Here is a 24854-nt window from a genome sequence, read left to right on the forward strand (position 1 = left end):
TAGTTGAAGAAAGATAAGTCTTCATTTCAGAACCAAAGATTAATCTCCCTACACAACAAAAGCAAGGATCATTTGTAAGGTAAAGAAGCGAAGAAATCATTTCGTCTTAATCTCAACAAGATTTGCTTGCTAATAATCATATAAAATGAAAATATGGCAAAAGACCATAAACAAAAAATATGAAGCTAGTAGTTTAGCACTTTAGAGAACTAAAGCTATTCACATTTAAGTGTTCATACCAAAAGGTCCAGATAAGAGGAATATATATAATTTCTCTAAGTTGTTGTGGTTTCTCAGCTGAGATGATGCTGAAACTCTGTACATAGATTTTATGTCCTCCGCTATTTTTTCTTTCTCCTCGAAATTGTAGTAACAAATCGGAGAGATTCTCGCCGTCTTTAATTTAAACATTTTGAGTATGTACGCCACACATTCTCTCTCTCTTGTCTTCTTCTTCCTCCAATCCTTTCCCACACAAAGATCTCAAGATGGGAAAACAAGCATCCCGGTACAGAACTTTGTTGGTTCCACGAAAGTGGGAGATCCTTGCAGCCAAGAGAGCCACATCCTGAAAAGTACCAAAGAAGATTAATATATAATAAACTAATTTTACTTTTTAAACTAATAATTGTTTGAGGGACAGGGATGAAGGTATACTTACATAGCTGATCGTAAGAACCTTTAGTATAGGAGAGTTATGAAAGAAAAGCATAAGTGGTTCCAATGAATACTTTAAATCTGACTCGAAGCACCTAAGATCCAGCTTAAACTTAATTAGCGCTAAAACATGCAACCTGCAATTGAATGACATATTAATTGAACAGCATAAGTATAAAACAGCAAAAAGATCATCAGAATAGGAAGAAGAAGGATATTCAAAATGGTTACGTCGTTCAAACACAAATGAAGAATCTTGACAGAAGAAAAAGATCTCAGATACTTGTCGTTATTCAGGTGAGGAACAATTTGAGAGACATCAGCAATGTCAAGGTGAGGCATATTCTGGATGGAGCCTAAGTCTCCAAACGGATCAAAGAAATTAAGGTGCCGTAACCCAGGGGAGTCTAAACCCAATGACGAGGTACCAGCACCTCCTATGTGATTTCGTAAGTATGTAAAACTCTTTAAAGAAGGAACTTTCACATTGAACCTTGTCACATTGTCACTGCTGTCTCGTTCCACATCCAAATTTTTGAGAGAAGGGCAATTCGCTAGAAGCCTAACATGAGAGTTTTGATCTTTATACACCACAAAGATTAGGACAAGCGTCTGAAGCGAAGGTAGGCAAAGTAGGGAAGGAACATCGATGATGATGCCTGCTAGAGTCAATGTCACTAGGGTTTTGGAGGTGTACACGTTGGGTGGTAGAAATAGGATCTGTGTTCGATATAACGGTAAACTAAAAGCCAGCTCTCGAACGCAGTGGTCAAGAGCGTATGAGACGCACTTGCTCAGAACTGTATCATTGTAATACTGATGATGATCAATTTGGATACACTGATAATGATCAAGTTGGATACGCATGCTTTCTAGTACATGTGCTTTGTGGAGTTGCAAGAACTTGTCAATGAAGCACCAAACTCTTTTCTCCCCTTCTTCTCTCTGTCATAGGATTAGTCATCCATGACATCCTTATCACAAAGGAATATCCAAGCAACATGCTTATCTCATTTCTGTTTTAGTTTTTACTTTAACTTTCCAGCTGTTGAGACAGGTCATTGTTAGACCGTTAGCTGCTCTTTGTCATTTAGTATTTGTACCCCTGCAGTAGCAGAAGAACGTTATCAGAAATAATATCATTTCCAAAATCCTTAAAACTCTCTGTGTTATCTCTCTCAAGAATCTAGTACCTTCAAGGTGATTATTCTCATCTACAATCTCCTTCTAGGCTAGCATTCACCATACTTAGAACTAGCGGTTAGTTCCTAGTGTGGATTATCTATCCTACTGATATCTACTGTTCCATTGGTATCAGATTTCATCGATTCTCTGACCTGCGACGATGGTTGAAACCCGACTTCAGGAACGGTCACTGACAGAGCAAGTCGACGAGATCCGTTCTCTCCATGACCTCTTAGCCTCTGAAGTCAAAACCCAATCTGACTCCATGAACTCACGCTTCGACCGACTCGAAGCTATGATGTTCAACCACATCTCCGCCATTCAAGCCACCGGAAAAGCTCCGATGGACCCTGGCCCTTCTCACCCTCCGACACCCATCCCCAACAACCCCGACCAAAACCCACCACCAACACCTTTCACCCACAGCTCCCACCACCTCCCAGATCCCCCTGACCCATTTCCACACCCTCCTCGACAAAACTACGGTGGCTTAACCTCTCGCCTCTCAAAGATCTCCTTTCCGGCGTTTGACGGCACCGAACTCCGCGACTGGCTTTCTAAATGCGAGCAGTTCTTCGACATTGATGGCACACCGCAGGAACTCAAAGTTCGCCTGGCTGCGATGCATCTCAAAGGGAAAGCAACCCAGTGGCACACCAACTACATGACCACTAGGTTTGGCTTGTTTCCTTCTTGGACTGACTACATTATCGCCATCTCTGCTCGTTTCTGCGAGTTGTTTGACGACCCCCTAGCTGAGCTCGTCGCACTAAAACAAGGGTCTGATTCCGTTGTTGACTACCGCGACAAGTTTGAGACAGCTTGGATGCGCCTTGTCCTACCGGAGGCCCACGCCCTTAGCATCTTCTTAGCTAACATGAACCCTCACCTGTCACTTCACACACGACAGTTTGAGGTCACTACCATCTCTGGTGCTGCTAAGATCGCTGCTTTACACGAATCCTCCCTTTCCCACGCCCCCACTAAACCACAAAAAGCCCCCTTCACACCTTCCCCTTACCAACGCTACTCTAAACCACCCAACTCCACACCCCTGCTACAAAACACTGATGCCTCAACGACCACCAAAACCGGTTTCATTCCCCGTAACGCCTCAGATAAACCTCCTCGCAAATACTCTTACCAAGAGATGCAAGACAGGAGATCCAAAGGCCTTTGTATGTTTTGCGATGAAACTTTCACACCAGGTCATCAGCTTAAGCACAAACGGTCCCAAATCTTCGTCATGGAATGTGAGGATGATGACAGCTCCTCAGAGAGCGAGCAAGATGACGTTGTGGCAACCCCTGACCAAACTGTTGCGCAAACCGACGACACACCTGTCATATCTATCAACGCCTTAGACGGCTCTACATCCTACAACTGCATGAGGTTGATAGGCTACTATGGCAAGACAAAGCTCCACATTCTGGTCGACCCGGGGAGCACTCACAACTTTGTTGACATCAACATTGCTAACCATATTGGTTGCAAGCTTGAGTCAACAAAACCTATGTCAGTCAAAGCCGCTACAGGTGGAACTCTCATCACGAAATACAAGTGCTCTGATTTCACATGGTCGGTTCAAGGATCAACCTTCACTACTGAGATCCGCACAGTCCCTCTCGACTGCTGTGACTTTGTGTTGGGAGTTCAATGGCTCTGCACCCTCGGACCCATTCTTTGGGACTTCCTCAACTTAAGAATGGAATTCTCCTTGTTGGGTACTAAGCATGTACTACGTGGTGTTGTCAAGACGGGTGGCAAGCTCATCAAGGGTTCCACCTTGAACAAACTGATGTTGCAAGAGCCGCAGATCGCTCTGATACAGATTCGAGAAGTGACTACTGAGAACACTGAGGATGATAACTTCACCCCTGAGTCACTCTTTTCCCACATATCAGCAACCGCGACAGCCAACGCTGACGACCCTGACCTGCTGTATCTCCTTGATTCCTTCTCCGACATCTTCGAGGAACCATCATCTCTCCCACCTTTTCGCGAAGGCTTTGATCACCAAATTCCTCTCCTTGCAGGCTCCAACCCGGTGAACTTGAGACCTTACCGGTACTCTTCCCTGCAAAAGGACAATATTGACGTGATGATCAAAGAGATGATGACTCAAGGAATCATTCAGCATAGCTCTAGCCCCTACGCTTCTCCTATAGTACTAGTCAAGAAGAAAGACGGTACCTGGCGACTTTGCGTGGACTACAGAGGCCTCAACAAGCAGACAATAAAAGACAAGTATCCTATTCCTCTGCTTGATGACCTCCTGGACGAACTTGGTGGAGCTAAGTACTTCACGAAGCTTGATCTACGCGCCGGCTTTCATCAACTTCGAATGTCTGAAGCAGACGTCTACAAGACAGCATTCAAAACCCACAACGGGCACTTTGAATACCTTGTCATGCCTTTCGGCTTGACAAATGCTCCTTGCACATTTCAAAGCCTCATGAACCATGTCTTTCAAGACGTCTCCCGCAAGTTTGTCCTAGTCTTCTTCGACGATATCCTCGTTTACAGCAAAACTTGGGAAGAACACCTGGAGCATCTCTCTGAAGTCTTCATGCTCCTAAAGAATCAACAGCTATACCTCAAGCTCTCCAAATGCACTTTTGGCGCTACAAGGATCGAATACCTCGGCCACTTCATCTCAGCAGAGGGTGTCAGTACCGATCCTAAAAAGATCGAAGTGATCAGTAAATGGCCAGTCCCTACGACACAGAAGCAACTACGGAGTTTCTTGGGACTGGCAAACTACTACAGACGCTTCATCAAAGGTTATAGCTCTGTGGCAAAACCTCTCAGCCACCTCTTGAAGAAGGAAAATTTCCTCTGGTCTTCACTGGCAGCTGAATCCTTCCTCAACCTGAAGAAAGCGCTAGGCTCTACTCCAGTGCTTGCCCTCCCTGACTTTGATCAGACTTTCACGGTGGAAACAGATGCTTCCAACACGGGTATTGGTGCAGTTTTAATGCAAAACTCCCACCCTATCTGCTTCATCAGTCGCTCCTTGGGTCCGAAACATCAGAACCTATCAGTCTACGAGAAAGAATTGTTGGCTGTTGTCCATGCGGTCCAGTCTTGGCATGCTTATCTCGCTCACAGACCGTTCATCATCAACACTGATCAACGCAGTCTCAAATACCTTATGGAGCAGAAGATTACAACACCCTTTCAACATATGTGGATATCGAAGCTGATGGGTTATAGCTTCGAAATACGCTACAAACAAGGGAAAGAAAACGTCGTGGCTGACGCTCTATCTCGAGTCTCTGGTTCTGAGCTGCTATCTATAAACCTTTCTCAGGCTCACACTGGGTTTTACGACTCTCTGAAGCTCCTCTGGGAAACTGACTCACATCTCCAGAAGATAATCTCAGACCTACAGAGGGACAAATCATCCCACCCTCAGTTCACGTTCTGCAACAATGAGTTACGAAGAAAAGGGAAGCTAGTAGTGGGAAATGATCATACCATCAAGATGCATATCTTCAAATGGCTTCATGATTCCGCCGTTGGAGGTCACTCTGGTCGTGATGCAACTTTGAACCGCATCAAATCTCTGTTTTACTGGCCAAAGATGAACGCTGAGGTTCAGAACTACATCCGCAACTGCTCTGTCTGCCAAAAGAATAAATATGACTTAGCAGCTAGTCCGGGCCTCCTACAACCTCTCCCTATCCCAGCAGGAGTATGGGAATCTATCAGTCTTGACTTCATCGAGGGACTCCCACCCTCTCATGGCAAGCACTGTATCCTGGTAGTCGTTGACAGGCTCAGCAAGAACGCTCATTTCATTGCTCTATCCCACCCTTACACTGCTCTAACGGTGGCTCAGGCATACTTGGACAACATCTTTAAACTCCACGGGATGCCTAAGGATGTAGTCAGTGATCGCGACCCAACATTCATGAGTGAGATTTGGAAAGAGCTTTTCAGAGTACATGGTGTTGATCTCAAACGCTCCACAGCTTATCACCCTCAAACAGACGGCCAGACTGAGGTAACAAACAAGACTCTGGAAACCTACCTTCGCTGCATGACCGCTGAGACACCCTCTTCATGGAGCAAGTGGCTTAGCCTTGCTGAATGGTGGTACAACACCACTTTCCACTCCGCTATACGATCAACTCCCTACGAGATAATCTACGGCCAACCCCCACCCCTACACCTCCCCTATCTCCCCGGCGAAAGCTCCTCCCCTATCATAGACCGCAGCTTACAGAAACGTGAAGAAGTGATCAGTATGTTGAAGTTCCACCTTCTCCGTGCTCAGAACAGAATGAAGCAATACGCTGATGCGCATCGCTCTCCTCGAGAGTTCCTGATAGGTGACTATGTGTATCTCAAGCTTCAACCGTACCGCCAAAACACATTGAAGAACAGAAGGGTTCCACATAAGCTCTCTCCTCGCTTCTATGGACCTTTTCGTGTCATTGACCGTGTGGGTTCGGTTGCTTACAAGCTCTCACTTCCACCTGAGGCTGCAATACACGACACTTTCCATGTCAGTCAGCTCAAGCTCTGCCCAACTCCACCCACCGCTGACCCTGAAATCCCTCAGTACTGGCTGGACCTTGGCAATTCAAAAGAACCAGAGGCTATCCTGCAGACAGAGACTGTTAAGCGACGTAACACCGCAGTCACAAGGATTCTGGTTCAGTGGAAAGGAGAATCACCTGCAACGGCCACTTGGGAGTTCTACAAAGACTTTACCGCCAAGTATCCTCTTTTTAATCCTTGAGGACAAGGTTGATCTGAAGGAGGGAGTATTGTCATAGGATTAGTCATCCATGACATCCTTATCACAAAGGAATATCCAAGCAACATGCTTATCTCATTTCTGTTTTAGTTTTTACTTTAACTTTCCAGCTGTTGAGACAGGTCATTGTTAGACCGTTCGCTGCTCTTTGTCATTTAGTATTTGTACCCCTGCAGTAGCAGAAGAACGTTATCAGAAATAATATCATTTCCAAAATCCTTAAAACTCTCTGTGTTATCTCTCTCAAGAATCTAGTACCTTCAAGGTGATTATTCTCATCTACAATCTCCTTCTAGGCTAGCATTCACCATACTTAGAACTAGCGGTTAGTTCCTAGTGTGGATTATCTATCCTACTGATATCTACTGTTCCACTCTCGTATCCTCGTACTCAAAGTTAGTCACCATGACACCATCGTCCACACCAAACCCCATCGTTTTTACAAAACCATGGTGGTCACTGCATCTTTTGTCGGGATTTCAGACAATATCTTCAACAGCAAATCGTCATGCAACTCACTGATTCTGTCTTCACAGTACATTTTTTTTTTCGTCTTCTAGAGGACGAAGGGGATGATAAATAAACTGCACCGAGAAGAAAACCCTAATATTGATAAAGCAGAAATTTAGAAGAAGAAGAAGGCTAATATACTTCCTTTGTTGGGCTTTAAAGCCTAAGAGCACCCCCATTGAGGGTTCATGGGGGGAGTTCACACAAAAACCAAGACAAAAAAATAATAAAATAATTCAATCCCATGAACCCTCTCTCTCCTAAAGTTCTCTTGGTTGAACCCCTCACTCCTAAAGTTCATCACTGTAGCGCGGACCTCATGTGTCGTGGCGGCCCGCGATTGGTCTAATTTTTTTTTTTTTTTTTTTTTAAAAAAACCAAAAAGAAAAAAATACAAATTTTAATAATAAAAAACTAAAAAGATGAACCCCAAGAGGGGGTTCATTGATGTGGATGCTCTAACAAATATGTGCGCTCGTTTCCGAAGCCAACATGGATATATTATGATGAATCGTTGCAAAAAAAATAACATAAGAAACTAGCCTTTCTTCTTCTTGATCGTTCATCCTTATTTATATCCACATATCCATTCGAGTACAGGGCAGAAGCTGAGATGATGCTGAAACCCTATACATAGATTTTATCTCCTCCATCATCTTTTCTTTCTCTTTCTCCTCGAGAAAGTAACTGGGAGACGTTCTGACCGTCTTTAAACATTTTGAGTTTGCAAGGATATACGCTACCAACTCTCTCTCTTGACTTCTTCCTCCAAACGCTTTCCATACAAAGATCTCTAGATGGGATAACAAGCATACCGGTACAGAACTTGGTTTGTTCCACGAAAGTGGGATATCCTTAGAGCGAATAGCCACATCCTAAAAAGCAACGAGGAGAAAAGTAATTACATAGTCGATCAAAACTGAAACTTGTTTGAGGGGGACATTGATGAAGTCACATACATAGTCGATCCTAAGAACTTTTAGTATCGGAGAGTTATGAAGGAAAAGCATAAGTGGTTCCAACGAACACTCTAAGTCATCATCTAAGCAACCAAGATGCAGCGTAAATTTCATGAGCCGAGGGAATTTAATGGCGCTACAACATGCAGCCTGCAACTGGACGAAATGGAACATAATATAAAGTAGAACTTAGCAAAGAGATCACATGGGAATTAAAAAGCAGGATCGGTTCTGGCCAGAGCCAGATAAATTAACATTTGCATTGGTTTTCAAAATTTAAAAAGCTATTATACATAAGTTATGTGCCTCAAAAAATATCAATTTTAATATAAGACTAAGATTAACCTAAAAATGTTAATAAACTCACTAGAAAAAAAAACTGAAAAAGGATATTGAAATGCTTACGTTTCTTAGACTCAAACGGAGAACCTTGACAGAGGAAAAAAATCTCAGAAACTTATCGTCTTTCGGGTAAGGAGCAAAGAGAGAAACATCAGCCCAGTCAAGGTGAGGCATATAGTGGATCGAGTCTAAGTCTCGATCACTTAAACTAAGGCGTTGTAATCCAGGCGAGTCTAAGACTAAGGGCCTCGCAGAAGCTCTTATGCGTTGCGAGTATGTAAAACTCTTTAAAGAAGGAACTTTCACAATGAACCTTGTCACATTGTCACTCATGTTTCGATGCACACACAAATAACTGAGCGCAGGGCAATTCGATAGAAGCCTAACACCGAGAAGGGCCAGCGTATCAAGCAAAGGAAGGCAAGGTAGGGAAGGGACATCCACGACCAGAGCACTGCATGATAGAATCAGTGTCACTAGCGTTTTTGAAGTGTAAACGTTTGATGGTAGCTGTAGGATCTTTGGTTGAGAATCTTGAGATGGTAAGAAAAGAGTTAGCTCTCGAACCTTGTGGTCAACAGCGTATGAAATGCACTTCCCTATATCTGCATCATTGGAAAACTGATAATGATCAATTTGGATACGCAATATTTCTAGTACAGGTGCTTTGTGGAGTTGAAAAGACTTGTCAATTAAGCGCCAAATGCTATTCTCCCCTTCTTTGCTTCTATCCGTGTACTCGAGTTTAGGTACCATCGTCCAGACCAAACCCCATCGTTTGGACAAGACCATGGTGGTCACTGCATCCTTTGTTGGGACTTGAGACAATATCTTCAACAGCAAATCGTCATGCAACGCACTGATCCTGTCTTCACCGGGCATTTTTTTGTTTACTCGAGAACGAAGGATTAACTGCACGAAGAAGAAAACCCTAATCTTGATAAAGTTTAAGTTTAAAAATCTCATTCATATAATATTTTTTAAAAGATTTATAATAACAAATAACACTATCAATCACTCTTTTGAGTAAGTGCATAATTCCAAGTTATGAAAAACAATGTTAAAGCTTCTCCATCTGTTTTGGTTGTTCAAAAAAAAAAAAAAAAAAAAAGCTTCTCCATCTGTTTTCTAGCAACCGATTTTTTTGATGATAAATCCACCAGTATTTCTTTGAGAAATAAATCCGCAATTTGGAATATGATAGTTGAAGAAAGACACAACAAGAGCAAGGATCATGTGTAAGGTAAAGAAGCAAACAAATAATTTCTTCTTAATCTCAAGCAATATCTGTTTACAACATTTGCTTGCTAATAGTCACATATATAAAATGAAAATATGGCAAAAGACCATGAACAAAACATATGAAGCTAGGTAGTTTAGCACTTTAGAGAACTAAAGTTAATTATTCACATAACCAGAGTGTTCATACCAAAAGGTCCAGATAAGAAGAAAACAGTTATTTCTTTAAGTTGTTGCCCTTCCAAGATCTGTAGTATCTAATCCACGAAATGGAGTTTCAGCTGAGATGATGCTGAAACCCTATACATAGATTTTAAGTCCTCCACCATCTTTTCTTTCTCCTAGAGATTGTAGTAACGTATCGGAGAGATACTCGCCGTCTCTAAACACTTTAGTTTGCAAGGAATGTACGCCACAAAATCTCTCTCATGTCTTCTTCCTCCAAAATCTCCCCACACAAGATCTCGAGATGGGACAACAAGCATCCCGGTACAGAACTTTGTTGGTTACACAAAATTGGGAGATTTTTAGAGGGTTTACCCACATCCTGGAAGGCAACGAGGACGGATTTAAAAAAAAAACTATTTTTTACTTTAAAAATGTTCGAGGGACAAGGAGGAAGTTACTAACAGAGGTGATCGTAAGCTCTTTTAGTATAGGAGAGTTATGAAGGAGAAACATAAGTAGTTCCAACGAACACTTTGAGGAATTTGAGCCAAATGTATCCAGCTCAAACTTAATGAGCCGAGGGAAATTAATGGCGCTACAACAACCTGCAGTTGAATGAGATTGAATAACATAAGTATAACACATCAAAGAGTTCATCACATATAGGAAGAAGAAGGATATTCAAAATGGTTACGTCGTCCAAACTCAAATGGAGAATCCTCGAGGAAAAAGATCTCAGAATCTTGTCATTAGGGTAATGAACATAAGCCATCTCAAGGTGAGGCATGTTCTGGATCGACCCATGGTCTCTAAATGGATCAGATAACTCAAGGTGTCGTAATCCAGGAGCGTCCAAAACCAATGACGACGTACGAGAGTCTCTAATGTTAAGTTTAGAGTATGTAAAAAAAAAAAAAACATTAAATTGTATAATACTATTTAGAAGGAGAAGACCGAAGCTTACACCTGGGCTGGGCCAATATACTTCTTTTATTGGGCTTAAAAGCCCATTAAATGCGAACGTTCTTAATTTCGTTAGCATCTACAAGATTCGCTGGGACTCACTTCTTCTCGCTCTTCTTCCATTTCAAATCTCCCAACTCTCTCTCTCTCTCTCTCTCTCTGTTCAAAATTAGGGTTTAATTTCAATCAGATTGCGAATTCAGTAGTCAATCCTCCTGATCATGTCGGCATCAACGGTGTCTCTCACCGCTAACCCGACGGCGGCGATTAGACGGACGCCGGTTATCTCCGGCGACAAGAAATCCGCCCTCGATTTCCCGCCGAGCGAATCTCATGCCAATACGAACCAGGATCCGATTCGCGGCGAGGCCGCCGCTGATAGATCCAACAGTTACGACGCTGGTCCGGTGATAAGAAAGTCGGGATCCTCCACCGCGGCGGGGACCAAATCGACCACCGCGCAGCGACGTACGCGGAAGGTGCAGGGGACTAAGAACGAGAAAACGCCGTGGACGAGAGTGGTTAGAGTCTTCGCGAAGCAGCTTGGTGCTCTTCTGTTACTCGCTGGGTTGATTCAATTGGTGAGGAAAGTGGTTATAAAGGAGACGACTTTATCTTCTCACTCGAGTTTCCCGATCGAGACGGAGATGGGTTTGTCGGAATTGGAGAGCAGGATTGCGGCGGTGGATGGTTTGGTTAAGACCACGACGAAGATGATGCAGGTGCAAGTGGAGTTTCTCGATAAGAAGATGGGAGGGGAAACGAGAGCACTAAGGGAGACGATGGAGTCAACGTCTTCCGCGTTGGAGGATGAGCTGAAGAAGGTGGGTTCTAAGGTAGAGAGGCTACAGGCTTCTGTAGAGGAAGTCAATTCTAAATCTTTGGTGTCTAGAGAGGAGTTAGAGAGGGTTTACGAGGAGTTGAAGAAGAGTAAGGTTGATGAATCTTCTTTTAGTGATGTTAGCATTGATGAGTTAAGGGCTTATGCGCGTGAGGTAGTGGAGAAAGAGATTGGGAAGCATGCTGCGGATGGGCTTGGACGAGCTGACTATGCGTTAGCGTCTGGTGGGGCTTTTGTGATGGATCATTCGGATCCGTTTCTTGTGGGGAATTGGTTTGGGACAAGCAGGCGGCGGGTTCATAGCAAAGCGGTTAAGATGTTGACGCCGAGTTTCGGGGAGCCTGGTCAGTGTTTTCCTTTGAAAGGAAGTGATGGCTTTGTTCAAGTCAGGCTAAGAGCACCGGTAGTACCGGAGGCTGTTACTTTGGAACATGTCTCTAAGGTAATACTAACATCTATTGCCATACTTTCATTTGATTCCTTATAAAGGATACTGTTGACGATGTGTTATAGAATAGAAGGCAGGAACTAGTTTTGAAACTTTCATTTTTGTAGCTCGAGTTTCAGTTTAGGACACTAGCTGTGAAAATAGGCGTTGACGGGATCTAATTTGCTTAACCATGAAAACCAAACAGGCTGTGGCGTATGATAGAACGAGCGCTCCAAAGGATTGTCGTGTATCAGGATGGCTAGAAGACAAAGATATGGAGAGTGAGACAAGGCTCCTTCTAACAGAGTTCAGTTACGACTTGGACAGGTCCAACGCGCAAACATTCGACATTGCGGAGTCTGCTCACTCGGGACTCGTCAACACTGTGAGGCTAGACTTCACATCAAACCATGGAAGCGATTCACACACTTGCATCTACCGATTCAGGGTTCATGGCCGTGAACTAGACTCAGTCTCTGCTGTTCATGCTTGATCTATAGCTCCACGTTGAACTCCTCTTTGTAACATTCCCTCGTAGATATCTCTCTTTTGTTTTACTTTTGTGGAATAGGAAACACATCGGTTTTATTTTAAATCTTGTTTTAGTTCAGTTTATTCATAACATGATTGTATTAACAAAAAATTCCACTCACGATTAGGCCTGGGACTCGATATTTGTTATAGGATCGCCCTGAAAAATAGATATCCGAATCCAATAGTGAAATTTTAAGTGTTTGTTATCTGGATATCCTATATATCCGCAGGCCCGGATCCAGATTCAGATAATTTTTTATGGATCCGAAGATCTGGATATCCGCAGGTCCGGATCCAGATCCAGATAATTTTTTTATGGATCTGACATATCCAAATCTGAATATCCGCAGGCCTGGATTCAGATCCAGATAATTTTTTATGGATCCAAATCCGGATATCCGGATAAATTAGCATAGTTCAAAAATGTATCTCACCGACGAAGGAAGAGTGAAGACTTACCAAACACTACCAAAAGGATATAATTAGACGTGTTACCAAACACCTCCCCTATTTGGTAATCTTCCTCTATCGACGGTCACTCCCACATCTCGGCTCTTCCTCCATCCCATACGAGAGAATCATAACATCACCAGATCTCATCTGCGAAAAGCTTCACGACAATGTCTTGGCCTACGGAATCCGAGGTAAAAAACTTCCTTCCTTTCCCATTCATTCTGTGGATCGTCTGCGAACAATTCCATCAGATTGCGTGTGGAGCTCAATGTGTATTCTGTGGATTGTGATTCTTGAAACTCTCTATGTTGATCTATTGCGATCGTTCGTTTTTTCCAGCTAACTGCCATTAAGGAGGCAGTGTCCAAGATGACCGGGAGAGACACAGAGGAAGTTCGCGTGGTGGTAGCGCCTTATCGTATATGTCCTCTGGGAGCTCACATTGATCACCAGGGTGGGGCTGTATCGGCTATGACGATTAATAAAGGGATCCTTCTTGGCTTTGTTCCATCGGGCGATACTCAGGTTTGTAACAGTTGTTGCTTCTTAGTTATGACTTATGATGATTCTTTATGTGTGTGTTTAGTATAGTCCTTTGCGTTTCTTTATAAGCGCCATTATATTTCTGGGATGAAATCTAATGCAGTTATTCTTAAGTAGCATTCATTGTTCTGGACGTGGTTCATTTCTAGAGTAGATAGGAGAACCTCGAAATGAATGTGGTCTACAGAGATGAGGGTGACTTAAGATATATATTGCTGAATGTGGAGATTTCCTTGTGCATGTGTGTTTGACTTGAGCCTTGAAGTCTTTTGTAACATTTATTCTATTTCGAATATATATATATGCAGGTCCAGTTGCGTTCTGCACAATTTGATGGAGAAGTATGTTTCAGGTGTGCATGTCTTTCTGGATTTCTCTCATATTGTCATTATTGGTTCAATGTTACATGTCCAGGGTTCAGACATGCATAAGCTGGTTGCTAAGCCACATACTATCGTAGAAGCCTATTTCGATCTTTCCAGTATTACATTATATCTCATTCTAGTATGAGTAGTAGTAACTCATTTTTCACTCAAGTCTTCTACCAGATTCAACCTTTTCGTTTCACGCATCTTCCCCTAGTGATGACAGGGAAAAAATATCAGTTCTGAAAAAAGCTTGGATTGCACGTTTTTCTCCCTAGTTTCTATCTCGTGCATTCTTTATGCTATAGCGTTTCCTACATCTACTTCTGTTGTGTTATTTAATGGATTTCAATTGTGTACTCGTTGTGGTGGGTAAAGAATTGCAGATCATCTATGCATAATTCTTATAGCTTTTTTTTTTGTTTCCAAAATTATAGAGTAGATGAAATCCAGCACCCAGTAGGCCTAGCAAATAAAAATGGTGCACCAAAGGATCAAAGCATCTGGGGCACTTATGCCAGAGGAGCGCTTTATGCGTTACAGACGAGCAATAAGAATGTCAAACAGGTTTGCTTTTCCTCTTACAGCTGTAGACAAAGTTGACCGTTAAAAGGAAATGAGAGTTAGCAATGTGATCTTCTGGTTTCCACATTCACCCTTTTATGGTTGCCATGCTTTTCCATCATAGTTTACAGAAATGTATTTAAATGAAAAGATACTTGAATGTGTTTTTTAAGTAATTGTTTTGATATTTGAAGGGCATTGTTGGCTGCATCAGTGGCTCGGATGGGCTAGATAGTTCTGGGCTTAGTTCATCAGCTGCTGTAAGTAACTAAAACCCGCCGGCTTTCGTACAGCATGATTTTCTCTGGAAAGGCAGTTTTCCTGTTCTGTACTACCGTAAACGCTTTTAGCATATGAGGAATGGTGTTGACTTCTCAGCTTTGTAAAATGAATCTTGTAAATTACTTTTTGATCACCAGAAATATGACAGGTTGGTGTGGCATACCTGCTAGCTTTAGAGAATGCAAACGAATTGACTGTATCCACAACAGAAAATATCGAATATGACAGGTAAATTCAATTCATTGTAACTAAGAAGCTCATCTTTATTGTTTCATGAGCAGTTTCCTATCTATTAATTAGTGCTGCAAAAGTGAAAATTGGTCGACTTACATGTGATTGATTCCACTGCAGGCTTATTGAGAATGGGTATCTGGGTCTGCGGAATGGAATTTTGGATCAGTCAGCTATTTTGCTATCGAGTTATGGGTGTCTAACATACATGGACTGCAAGGTAAAATTTCCTCATGAAGCTTGCTTACATGGTAAAACCAAAACTGTTATATAGGGGCAGTTTAAGCTCACATGGGAAGTGTCCAGAGAAACACAAATGTTGCTGCCTAGCGTTTTTATTTTATTTGAGAAACTGTCATCTCAGAAGAACAGTTTGAAAGATGCAGACTATGGACCACAAGCTCATACAGGGTCCTGAACTGGAGAAACCATTCAGGATATTGTTAGCATTCTCAGGCCTGAGGCAGGCATTGACCACCAACCCAGGATATAACCTGCGAGTTGCTGAATGCCAAGAAGCTGCGAAAGTTCTCTTGACGTATGCGCAAATCTACTTAATTCACACTTTCTGCATAATCGACTTCTTTATATTACACTTGTGCTTGTGATACTCATTCCTTTGCATCAAAATTTTTTCTTGATTTTATTTTCTCTTCAGTGCATCTGGGAACAGCGAGCTGGAACCTACCTTGTGCAACGGTAAAAACACTTTTGAGTTTGGATTTATATCTCTTATTCGTTACATGCTCATAAGATTTTTTTTGTTGCCATCTCTTTATCGTGCCACTGAACAGTTGAGCATGCGGTCTATGAAGCTCACAAGGTAAGATAACTATATTAGTAAATCAGGTTCCACCTATACCAGGTCTATAAATATATGTAATGTGGTCTTACTTACTCGTGCAGCATGAGCTGAAACCGGTTTTAGCTAGAAGAGCGGAGCATTACTTCTCGGAAAACATGCGGGTTACTAAAGGCAAATGCTCTTGAATTCTTTTGTAGAAGTCTCGTTGTGTGCATAAATGATTCATTGAGCTCTTTATGATGGCTTGATGGACTTTGTGATACTGAAATTTCAGGATTGGAAGCGTGGGCTACAGGCAATCTTGAAGAATTTGGAAAGCTTATTTCAGCGTCTGGCTTGAGCTCTATTGAGAATTACGAATGCGGTACACTCTCTCTCTACTTCCTCCACAGACATTGCATTCTCTCTTTTTTAAAATGTGAGTTTTGGTGAAGGTGCGGAGCCACTGATTCAGCTATACAAGATTCTACTGAAGGCACCTGGTGTATATGGAGCACGGTTCAGTGGTGCAGGCTTCAGGGGATGTTGTCTAGCCTTTGTGGATGCAGAAACAGCTGAGGAAGCTGCTTCATATGTGAAGGATGAATATGAAAAGGCCCAACCAGAGTTTGCCAAGAAACTGAATGGAGGTAAACCTGTTCTCATCTGTGAAGCAGGTGACTCTGCTCGTGTTCTCTGATCAAACTCGAAGTTTTGTTCCCATAAGTGCTCTATTATGCTTGTTGATTCTTGTTTGTTCATCTCTTTTTTTGATTCTCTCTCTTTGAGATTCTCTGGTCTCTTTGGTCAGTGTTATAGAAGTGGAGGACTGATTGATATGTTTCAGTTGTTACCAACAATTTGACAATTCATAATGTAAATCATTTATCTTTATCTTTCTCTTCCTATTTTTATTTTTCAATGTTATTACTACGAGAAGAGAAGACCATGATTGTAATCGGTTATTAACGTTAATGTCCCTAGCTAGTATATTTTCTTGGTTTATTGATCTAAAAATTATCCAAACAAAAGATGCTGCTTGAAAAGTTGAAACAAATTATTATTCTGTAATAAACCCCCATTATTCATCTTTGGAACATAAAATCTAAAGGAACATTTTTACAAGTGGTACAAAGAGGCAAGCACCAAACACCATAATCACAAGAGAAGCTACTCCAACATTGACCAAAGATATGCCATATTTGTGACTCTCTTCTTTCTCCAGTCCGCTTCCTTCTGCTGCAGGAGGATCCATTTTGGTCTCCTTCTGTCCTTGGACTAGTAATGGTACTGTATCTGATCCAGAGCTCTTTTCGACCATCTTCTCTTTATCTTCACCTCCTATGGTTGATTCTTTCTTCACAGGACCTCCTGAATCTACCTTGTTGGGTTCCACAACTTGAGGATTATCTTTCGGATCTATTGTTTCTTTGACTAAATTGGCTTCTTCAATCTTCTTTTCTCTCACTTTCTCTTGAATCTCTCCTTTACTTACCTTGTCTCCAACCATCTTCTCATCATTCTTGGTTATCATGTTTCCATGAACATTCAGTGATGTTCTTTCAACTCTCTCTTTCGTTTTATGCTCAGGCTTTGACTGGTTCAACGCAGAAATTTCCTTTTCTGATCTTCTTGCCTCATCACCAACAGCTGGTTTTGTGTGTTTCTCCTCTTTCTTTTGTCCCAAGCCAGTCTTTCTTTCCTCTTTCAGCTTTTGACCTATTTCACCATTTCCCTTTCTCTCAATTACTTTTTCAGCTTTAGCATGTACCTTGTGTTCCGTGCTACCACCAATGGCTGGCAGTTTAGTAACTCCTTCCGGTTTCACCTTCTGTTCACTCTTTCTCTCAATCACTTTCTCTTCTTGTGCAGGTACCTTGGCTTTCACGCTACCACCAACGGTCGGTCTACCTCTAGCCTCTTCGTCCTTTACCTTCTGTACAGTCTTTTGACGACTCATTTGAGGAATCTCCTTTTTCTCAACCACCTTCTCTTGTTTCGTATGTTCCTTACGACCCAAGCTAGGGCTCGCTTCTCCCTCTTTCACTTTCTGTTCTGTCTTGACACGATTTGCTGCTGGCACCTCTCTCTTACCCTCAACAACTGATTTATACGTTTTTGGTTCTTCCTTTTTCTCCCTTGGACCAGCTTTCTCTTGACTTGTCCCAACTTGATTCTCCTTGTCCGAAAGTCTACTTCGTCTCACGCTACTCCCATCAGGACCAGTCCCTCTATTACCCTCATGGTTAGGCCTCTGTACAGTCTTCCCCTTATCATGTGCCACCTTTCCCGCTTTCTCACTTTCCGCAATCACCGGAAACTCGATCGTCAAGAGCCCATGTGAGAAGGAGGTGCTCAGTTTCGTCATATCACATGACTCAGGGACACGGTAAACTTCATTAAAACGAGCTCTTGTCTGAGTAGAGAGCGGTCGCTGGCCTTCAATATTGATAGTCCGTGCCCTCTCATCTTTCGTGATTTTTATCTGGTCCATATAAAACCCTGTCGACTCCACAAAACCAACAAGAAGTTTAGAAAAACATTATTAACTAAAGCTTGTGTCTCAAGAAAAAGAAAAGAATGAGAAAAAACAGACCAGGAAGATTGACATTGAGGAACATGGAAGATTCTAAGGTGCTCCACTGAGCTCTTGGCTTGAAGTTGCTCACCGTGGGAGCCAACGGTGGTGGGTGACGGCCACCACCAGGTCTTGGCCTCCTCAACATTTGATATATATGTCCGTCAATATATATCAGAGAAAGAAATGGAAATTAATTAAATAAACTGTGTTTGAACTTTGAAGGATATATCTATGGGACCCTATCTCTATGTGTATATATGAGAGATACTTATGGAGGAGTCATGGGAGGTTTTGAGATCAGGGTTTAGGTTTAGGATTGCTTTAGGGTATTGACTTTGTCTCTTACTTCGTACAAACGTCTCATTCTCATTATCATTCATAAAAACGTTTTCTTTTGCTACAAGGAAAGCATATAAGCGTTAGGTTATATCTTCTCTTCAAGGGTTAAAAAGACGCGCGTCGACATGAAGTGACGTCGTTTTACTCTTTTTTAAATCTAGTGGCCTACGTGGCATTGAGCACATGATGAAATTAGATTCCCTTGACCTAACCACCGTTCAATCATAACTCCATCATCACTCACCGGATAACTTCCGTCGTCTTCCGCCGCAGTTTCTTTCTCCATGGCCGGCGTTAATCTACAGCTCCGTCACTCCGTTACTCAATTGTTTCCATCAATTTCTTCTTCCCCTCCTCCTCCTCAACGATTCCAGCTCGGAACTTCACCTTCTCGTGTTCTCTTCTGTAACGTCCGAGCTAACTCCGCCGCCGCACCAGCCCTGCGAACCACTCGCCGCTCAGATATTATAGCCGCGTCTTCCGTAGGTTCTTCCACCTCTTCGGATTCGGTGGTGGGAGATCGAGATGAAGTGGGAAGGATCCCTTTGCTTGAGGTTAAGGATCTGAGAGCTGTGATTGTTGAATCGAGGCAGGAGATACTAAAAGGCGTCAACTTGGTTGTTTACGAAGGAGAGGTACGCATCAATAAGTAAAACTTGAACAATTCTATTTTGCATCTCTGCTGATTGTAAAAGGATATGTCATCTCATAGATACACGCAGTGATGGGGAAGAATGGTTCAGGGAAGAGTACATTCTCTAAGGTGAGCATTTAGACTCTTTATCTTAACACATTGCTGCATAGTGTTGTTTGTTTCTCTCAGCAAGCTTTATTCGTTGTAGGTTCTTGTTGGTCATCCTGATTATGAAGTGACTGGAGGGAGTATTGTGTTTAAAGGGGAGAATCTGCTTGATATGGAGCCTGAGGAAAGATCTCTTGCTGGTCTATTCATGAGTTTCCAGTCCCCGGTTGAGATCCCTGGTGTTAGCAATATGGATTTCTTGAATATGGCTTTCAATGCTCGCAAAAGAAAGCTCGGTCAGCCAGAGCTTGATCCAATCCAGGTCCGTTGACGAGTTATTCAAATAAGGAGTTACTTTGAATTCTTTCTTATATCCCTTGCCAGCACTGTTTAATTGTGAATATGTTCTGTCTTAATCTCTTACGGTGTATAACATGGCTCGTGCAGTTCTACAGCCACTTGGTATCAAAACTTGAAGTTGTGAATATGAAGACCGATTTTCTCAACCGAAATGTCAATGAAGGGTTTAGCGGTGGTGAAAGGAAACGTAATGAGATTCTACAGTTAGCGGTATTGCTCCAACCCCCCTTATTTATCAGTTTCCACAAGCACCCGTTTATGATAGAAAAAAATGTTGTAACCAAAGGTAGTTGGAATACTGTGCTTGTTCCATAAACATGAATAATTAGGATATTTGGGTAGATTTGCCTAAGTAGGTACATGTTGTTTCTATACCGAGAAAGTAGAAATTGCTAGAGCAGTAAGGATCTATTATCAGTATTTGCCTGCAGAGTTAGCTGAAAAGATTCAGGCTTCTCAAGGACTCTTCAATAAAAACTTGGCATCTCCTTATATTTCCTTGTAACTGAAATATCTGCAAGTAGTGGAGACATGTCTATATTGTTTATTTTAAATGTTGAGTATTGTTTGGTAACTGTGTCTTCACTGTCCTTGCAGGTCCTCGGAGCCGAGCTGGCTATACTGGACGAGATAGATTCAGGGTTGGATGTTGATGCTCTTCAAGATGTGGCAAAGGCGGTGAATGGGCTTTTGACACCAAAAAACTCTGTTCTGATGATAACTCACTATCAACGCCTACTTGACTACATCAAACCAACTCTCATACACATCATGGTGAGTATTGTTGCCAAACTAGCCTTCTTTACTGGTCGACAAAGATCATATGGCCACGGTTTCTTTTGCCAAAAACACAAGATTTACTTTGGATTATTGTTTGTATCTGTGGCTCATGTATGTTATTCGGTTTCAGGAGAATGGACGAATCATAAAAACAGGAGACAAGTCCTTGGCAAAATTACTGGAAAAAGAAGGCTACAAAGCCATATCCGGTTAGTTATGGCAGATCATAGACAACCTCTCTTCCTTCTTGGAGAGACCAGAGTGTTTTTGTGGCAAAGATGATATGTGGGAAGGACTGCAATCTTTGACTGGTAAGACTTTTTTGGCTTCATTGGTTTGCATGACAAACTGTTGTATTTGGAGTTTTTTTTTTTGTCAGTCTTGTTTATGAACAGTTCTTCCATACTGTTTTGTAACTAACAAATAAAAATTTCAGTTAAAAGTAACTCCATTATGTTCTAGTGATGGTGTTAACAATGTTATGATTATGTTATTAAACTGGTGGTTACATTAAGAAAGATTGAGATTAATTAAAATTAGTTTTGATTATTCATATCGCCTGCTGACCCTAGGAGCGAGTGGGTACTACAAAAATAATTAATTTCAGACAATGAGACCGCAAAGCTCGCTGGTGAATTTAAGCCAAACTCATTGGATCATCTCCTTCTTCAATCATCTTCTTCTCCACGATTGACTTTGTTATTCAAAGATTACAAATCCTTGAGGTTTTATGCAAACGTATTGCTATTAACCCATTTTCATCAAACAAAAAAATTGTTCTTTTATTTTCCATCGTCCCAGATCTTAATTGTCAAACCATTTCCGTTTTCTGGATTTTGTCCTTTGAATTTTCGATTTTTCACATCACCCCTCTGAAAAAGCTGGGATTTTTTTTTCTTTGGCTTATTGATTGTGTTCTTGTGGAAGACTTTCTTTCTTTCTTAGCATTCAGTCTAGCGACCATTGTCGTTGGAGAAGAGAACCCAAGTATTAGATTATGAAGGATTTGACTTTTCACTGTCTCTGATCATTTGAAAATGAGATCAGATCATTATGTGTTTCTTTTGATCAGATCGGTGATGTGGAAAGCTTGAAATGCGATTTTTCATCTGGAGAAAGTTGATTTAGGATCATTATAAGTTAGAGATGGGTAATGTTTGTGTAGGACCAAACCTTTCTGGAAACGGTTTCTTGCAAACTGTTTCAGCTGCTTTGTGGAAGCCACGGATCGGAGCTGAGCAAGCTTCTTCTTCCCATGGCAATGCACAACAAGTTCCCAAAGAAGCAGCTGCAGAAGTTTCCAAGGAAGCAGTACCTGATCAAGTCCAGAATAAACCCCCTGAGCAAGTCACTATGCCTAATCCTAGCTCCATTCCCGAAGCTGAAACCAAACCCAAACCCGAACCTGAAGAAGCCAAGCAAGAAGTTGTTGTGCAGGTGGAGACATCAACAAAGACAGAAACAAAGCCTGAACCCAAACCAGAGCCAACAAAACCAGAAACAAAGCCTGAAACCAATCCAGAGACAAAACCTGATCCCAACAAGCCTAAACATATGAGGAGAGTGTCCAGCGCAGGGCTCAGAACCGAGTCAGTGTTACAGAGGAAGACCGAAAACTTCAAAGAGTTCTACTCACTGGGGAGGAAACTCGGACAAGGGCAGTTTGGGACAACCTTCTTATGCCTCGAGAAAGGCACAGGGAACGAGTACGCGTGCAAGTCCATCTCCAAGAGGAAGCTTTTAACAGACGAAGACGTGGAAGATGTGAGAAGAGAGATTCAGATAATGCACCACTTGGCTGGTCATCCGAACGTTATATCCATCAAAGGAGCTTATGAGGATGTTGTGGCGGTTCATCTTGTGATGGAGTTGTGTTCTGGTGGCGAGCTTTTCGATAGGATTATTCAGCGTGGACATTATACTGAGAGGAAAGCCGCTGAGCTGGCGAGAACTATTGTTGGGGTTTTGGAGACTTGTCACTCTCTTGGTGTCATGCATAGAGACCTCAAGCCTGAGAATTTTCTGTTTGTTAGTAGAGAGGAAGATTCTTTACTGAAAACGATCGACTTTGGACTCTCAATGTTCTTTAAACCAGGTTTGACTCTTTTGTAGTTACTTTTGTCTTTGATCATCAGATTTACACAATGTTCAAGAAATAGTTAGACGGTAGCTAGACGTGCCTAGCTATTAAAGGCTGACTAGGTATTATAAACTTTAGATTTAATTAGTAAACTATTTTGATGAACTATACAAAAAGCCAAATCGAACAAATTTGTGAACTTACACTAATTATAATGCTACTTGATTTAATCTATTTACACCAATTTAGATTGAATTATATCAACATTTTAACCGATTTTAACTGCGTAAGTCAGATTTTAAGTAAATTGTTTCGGGTATGACTGATTTTTCGCCTAGGCGGGCACCTAGTAGCCGCGTAGAGCGATTTTTAGAACATTATATTTACAAGACATCTGTGTTTGAGTTTGGAACTTATTAGTCTCCTTTTCAAAATTTTGCAGATGAGGTTTTTACAGATGTTGTTGGCAGTCCATACTATGTAGCTCCAGAAGTTCTTAGAAAGCGTTATGGTCCTGAATCAGATGTGTGGAGTGCTGGTGTCATTGTTTACATTTTGTTAAGCGGTGTACCTCCTTTTTGGGCCGGTAAGAGCAGTTGCATCTTTTTAGATTTAGTGATCTGCTTTGTTTTTCATATACGGCTCTGAAACAAGTGATGTTCTCCATACATTAACAGAAACCGAACAAGGGATATTCGAGCAGGTTCTTCATGGAGATCTTGACTTTTCATCTGATCCCTGGCCAAGCATCTCTGATGGCGCAAAAGACTTGGTGCAGAAAATGCTTGTAAGAGACCCTAAGCGAAGACTAACTGCACATCAAGTATTATGTAAGTCATTTTAGTAATGTTCAAGAAACGTTTTATGTGAGATTAATTGATTAGGCGGGGGCCTAGACCGATTTTTGAGCCTCTAGACCGATTTTTAGAACACTGTTTAAGTCTGATTGGTCTTGATTATGAGAACTTCCCTTTCTGGTATACGTAGTTGATTTTCCAAATACATTGTTGTGTTTTTGAATCTGAACAGGTCATCCATGGGTTCAAATCGACGGTGTGGCTCCAGATAAACCTCTGGACTCTGCTGTTTTGAGCCGTATGAAGCAATTTTCCGCCATGAACAAGTTCAAGAAAATGGCTCTTAGAGTAAGCTTCCGTCTTTCTAATGCTAAACAAGATCCCAAAAAAAAGAGAAAAATCAGAAGATAGAATAAAAATTTTCCCTCCATTTTTCAACTCGTTGTAGGTCATAGCAGAGAGCTTATCTGAAGAAGAAATAGCCGGTTTGAAAGAAATGTTCAAAATGATTGACGCAGACAATAGTGGTCAGATAACTTTCGAAGAACTGAAAGCAGGACTTAAACGAGTTGGTGCCAATCTCAAAGAGTCAGAGATTCTTGACCTTATGCAGGCTGTAAGTCTTTAGCAGTATGTTCTGGTTATAGTTCCATGGTTTTGCTTGGGATTTTCAGTAAATCTTGTGTGTTGTTTCTCTTTTTTATCAGGCTGATGTGGACAACAGCGGAACGATAGATTACAAAGAGTTCATTGCCGCAACATTGCATCTAAACAAAATAGAGAAAGAGGACCATTTGTTCGCTGCCTTCTCCTACTTTGACAAGGACGGGAGCGGTTTTATCACCCCGGACGAGCTTCAACATGCTTGTGAGGAGTTTGGTGTTGAAGATGCTCGCATTGAAGAAATGATGCGTGATGTTGATCAAGACAAGGTAAAATCTCCTTTCTTACACCTTCTCATCTCATCCTACACTGCATTAACTTCTCAGCAATAAGGAAACCATATTCTTAAGATCTTTGGGAGTGATGATGTTGAAATCTCTTTTGGTTGATTGATTGATTGGTGGGATATCACTTCTTCTTAAACATTGAATCATTGGTTACAGGATGGAAGAATAGACTACAACGAGTTTGTGGCGATGATGCAAAAAGGGAGCATAATGGGCGGACCTATGAAGATGGGTTTAGAGAAGAGCATTAGCATATCTCTGAAACACTAGCTTTCAGACACAAACCCGAAACAACAAGATATATTTATAAATGATGATGATTGATTGTGTTTCTTTTTCTCAATATTGTGATGAGATTTTGTTATTATTAGACTGGTTTAGGCAGATCATTTTTCTGTACTGTGTAA

At 41.7% G+C, this 24854-nt stretch overlaps 7 protein-coding genes across 8 annotated transcripts; 4 read left to right on the forward strand and 3 right to left on the reverse strand.

Annotated features, from left to right (window-relative positions):
- Positions 1-403: 403 nt before the first annotated feature.
- Positions 404-1524, reverse strand: LOC103870750 (putative F-box/FBD/LRR-repeat protein At3g49480). The gene is made up of 3 exons (XM_009148915.1): positions 941-1524; positions 662-794; positions 404-568 (listed from the first exon to the last, which is right to left on the reverse strand). The coding sequence occupies exons 1-3, from the start codon at positions 1522-1524 to the stop codon at positions 404-406; spliced, it is 882 nt and encodes a 293-aa protein (XP_009147163.1).
- A 6203-nt stretch (positions 1525-7727) lies between these two features.
- LOC103870752 (putative FBD-associated F-box protein At1g05080) lies at positions 7728-10480 on the reverse strand. The gene has a single exon (XM_033291984.1). The coding sequence runs from the start codon at positions 9385-9387 to the stop codon at positions 8446-8448; it is 942 nt and encodes a 313-aa protein (XP_033147875.1). The 5' UTR covers positions 9388-10480; the 3' UTR covers positions 7728-8445.
- A 294-nt stretch (positions 10481-10774) lies between these two features.
- LOC103870439 (SUN domain-containing protein 2) lies at positions 10775-12720 on the forward strand. The gene is made up of 2 exons (XM_009148562.3): positions 10775-12074; positions 12268-12720. Exons 1-2 carry the CDS (start codon positions 11013-11015, stop codon positions 12553-12555), a joined length of 1350 nt encoding a protein of 449 aa, XP_009146810.1. The 5' UTR covers positions 10775-11012; the 3' UTR covers positions 12556-12720.
- A 278-nt stretch (positions 12721-12998) lies between these two features.
- LOC103870441 (galacturonokinase) lies at positions 12999-16714 on the forward strand. 2 transcript variants are annotated; one of them, XM_009148563.3, is made up of 13 exons: positions 12999-13240; positions 13389-13574; positions 13901-13944; positions 14395-14524; positions 14716-14781; positions 14952-15031; positions 15155-15254; positions 15415-15572; positions 15693-15733; positions 15829-15857; positions 15941-16010; positions 16114-16203; positions 16274-16714. In XM_009148563.3, the coding sequence occupies exons 1-13, from the start codon at positions 13217-13219 to the stop codon at positions 16516-16518; spliced, it is 1263 nt and encodes a 420-aa protein (XP_009146811.1). In that variant the 5' UTR covers positions 12999-13216; the 3' UTR covers positions 16519-16714. The 2 variants fall into 2 exon arrangements, with proteins under 2 accessions (XP_009146811.1, XP_009146812.1); XM_009148564.2 differs by having other exon boundaries at positions 15421-15572.
- A 137-nt stretch (positions 16715-16851) lies between these two features.
- Positions 16852-18775, reverse strand: LOC103870442 (protein RESTRICTED TEV MOVEMENT 2). The gene is made up of 2 exons (XM_009148565.3): positions 18415-18775; positions 16852-18320 (listed from the first exon to the last, which is right to left on the reverse strand). The coding sequence occupies exons 1-2, from the start codon at positions 18542-18544 to the stop codon at positions 16924-16926; spliced, it is 1527 nt and encodes a 508-aa protein (XP_009146813.1). The 5' UTR covers positions 18545-18775; the 3' UTR covers positions 16852-16923.
- A 133-nt stretch (positions 18776-18908) lies between these two features.
- Positions 18909-21102, forward strand: LOC103870443 (ABC transporter I family member 6, chloroplastic). The gene is made up of 6 exons (XM_009148566.3): positions 18909-19373; positions 19451-19501; positions 19581-19802; positions 19928-20050; positions 20438-20614; positions 20751-21102. The coding sequence occupies exons 1-6, from the start codon at positions 19023-19025 to the stop codon at positions 20832-20834; spliced, it is 1008 nt and encodes a 335-aa protein (XP_009146814.1). The 5' UTR covers positions 18909-19022; the 3' UTR covers positions 20835-21102.
- A 664-nt stretch (positions 21103-21766) lies between these two features.
- Positions 21767-24717, forward strand: LOC103870444 (calcium-dependent protein kinase 2). The gene is made up of 7 exons (XM_009148568.3): positions 21767-22715; positions 23143-23286; positions 23378-23530; positions 23730-23845; positions 23946-24113; positions 24205-24429; positions 24604-24717. The coding sequence occupies exons 1-7, from the start codon at positions 21767-21769 to the stop codon at positions 24715-24717; spliced, it is 1869 nt and encodes a 622-aa protein (XP_009146816.1).
- Positions 24718-24854: the final 137 nt, after the last annotated feature.

The sequence above is a fragment of the Brassica rapa genome, chromosome A05 (genome assembly GCF_000309985.2).
Source record: "Brassica rapa cultivar Chiifu-401-42 chromosome A05, CAAS_Brap_v3.01, whole genome shotgun sequence".
NCBI lineage: Eukaryota > Viridiplantae > Streptophyta > Magnoliopsida > Brassicales > Brassicaceae > Brassica > Brassica rapa.

Coding starts and splice junctions, on each gene's coding strand:
- LOC103870750 (XM_009148915.1), bottom strand. CDS start 1,524: ATGCGTATCCAACTTGATCATTATCAGTGTATCCAAATTGATCATCAT. Junction 795..940: donor CCTCACCTGAATAACGACAA/GTATCTGAGATC, acceptor ATTCAATTGCAG/GTTGCATGTTTTAGCGCTAA. Junction 569..661: donor AGGTTCTTACGATCAGCTAT/GTAAGTATACCT, acceptor GGTACTTTTCAG/GATGTGGCTCTCTTGGCTGC.
- LOC103870752 (XM_033291984.1), bottom strand. CDS start 9,387: ATGAGATTTTTAAACTTAAACTTTATCAAGATTAGGGTTTTCTTCTTC.
- LOC103870439 (XM_009148562.3), top strand. CDS start 11,013: ATGTCGGCATCAACGGTGTCTCTCACCGCTAACCCGACGGCGGCGATT. Junction 12,075..12,267: donor CTTTGGAACATGTCTCTAAG/GTAATACTAACA, acceptor AAAACCAAACAG/GCTGTGGCGTATGATAGAAC.
- LOC103870441 (XM_009148563.3), top strand. CDS start 13,217: ATGTCTTGGCCTACGGAATCCGAG. Junction 14,782..14,951: donor GGCTTAGTTCATCAGCTGCT/GTAAGTAACTAA, acceptor GAAATATGACAG/GTTGGTGTGGCATACCTGCT. Junction 16,011..16,113: donor AAACATGCGGGTTACTAAAG/GCAAATGCTCTT, acceptor CTGAAATTTCAG/GATTGGAAGCGTGGGCTACA.
- LOC103870442 (XM_009148565.3), bottom strand. CDS start 18,544: ATGTTGAGGAGGCCAAGACCTGGTGGTGGCCGTCACCCACCACCGTTG. Junction 18,321..18,414: donor CCTCAATGTCAATCTTCCTG/GTCTGTTTTTTC, acceptor TGGAGTCGACAG/GGTTTTATATGGACCAGATA.
- LOC103870443 (XM_009148566.3), top strand. CDS start 19,023: ATGGCCGGCGTTAATCTACAGCTCCGTCACTCCGTTACTCAATTGTTT. Junction 19,374..19,450: donor TGGTTGTTTACGAAGGAGAG/GTACGCATCAAT, acceptor GTCATCTCATAG/ATACACGCAGTGATGGGGAA. Junction 19,803..19,927: donor CAGAGCTTGATCCAATCCAG/GTCCGTTGACGA, acceptor TGGCTCGTGCAG/TTCTACAGCCACTTGGTATC.
- LOC103870444 (XM_009148568.3), top strand. CDS start 21,767: ATGGGTAATGTTTGTGTAGGACCAAACCTTTCTGGAAACGGTTTCTTG. Junction 23,531..23,729: donor AACTGCACATCAAGTATTAT/GTAAGTCATTTT, acceptor GAATCTGAACAG/GTCATCCATGGGTTCAAATC. Junction 24,430..24,603: donor GTGATGTTGATCAAGACAAG/GTAAAATCTCCT, acceptor CATTGGTTACAG/GATGGAAGAATAGACTACAA.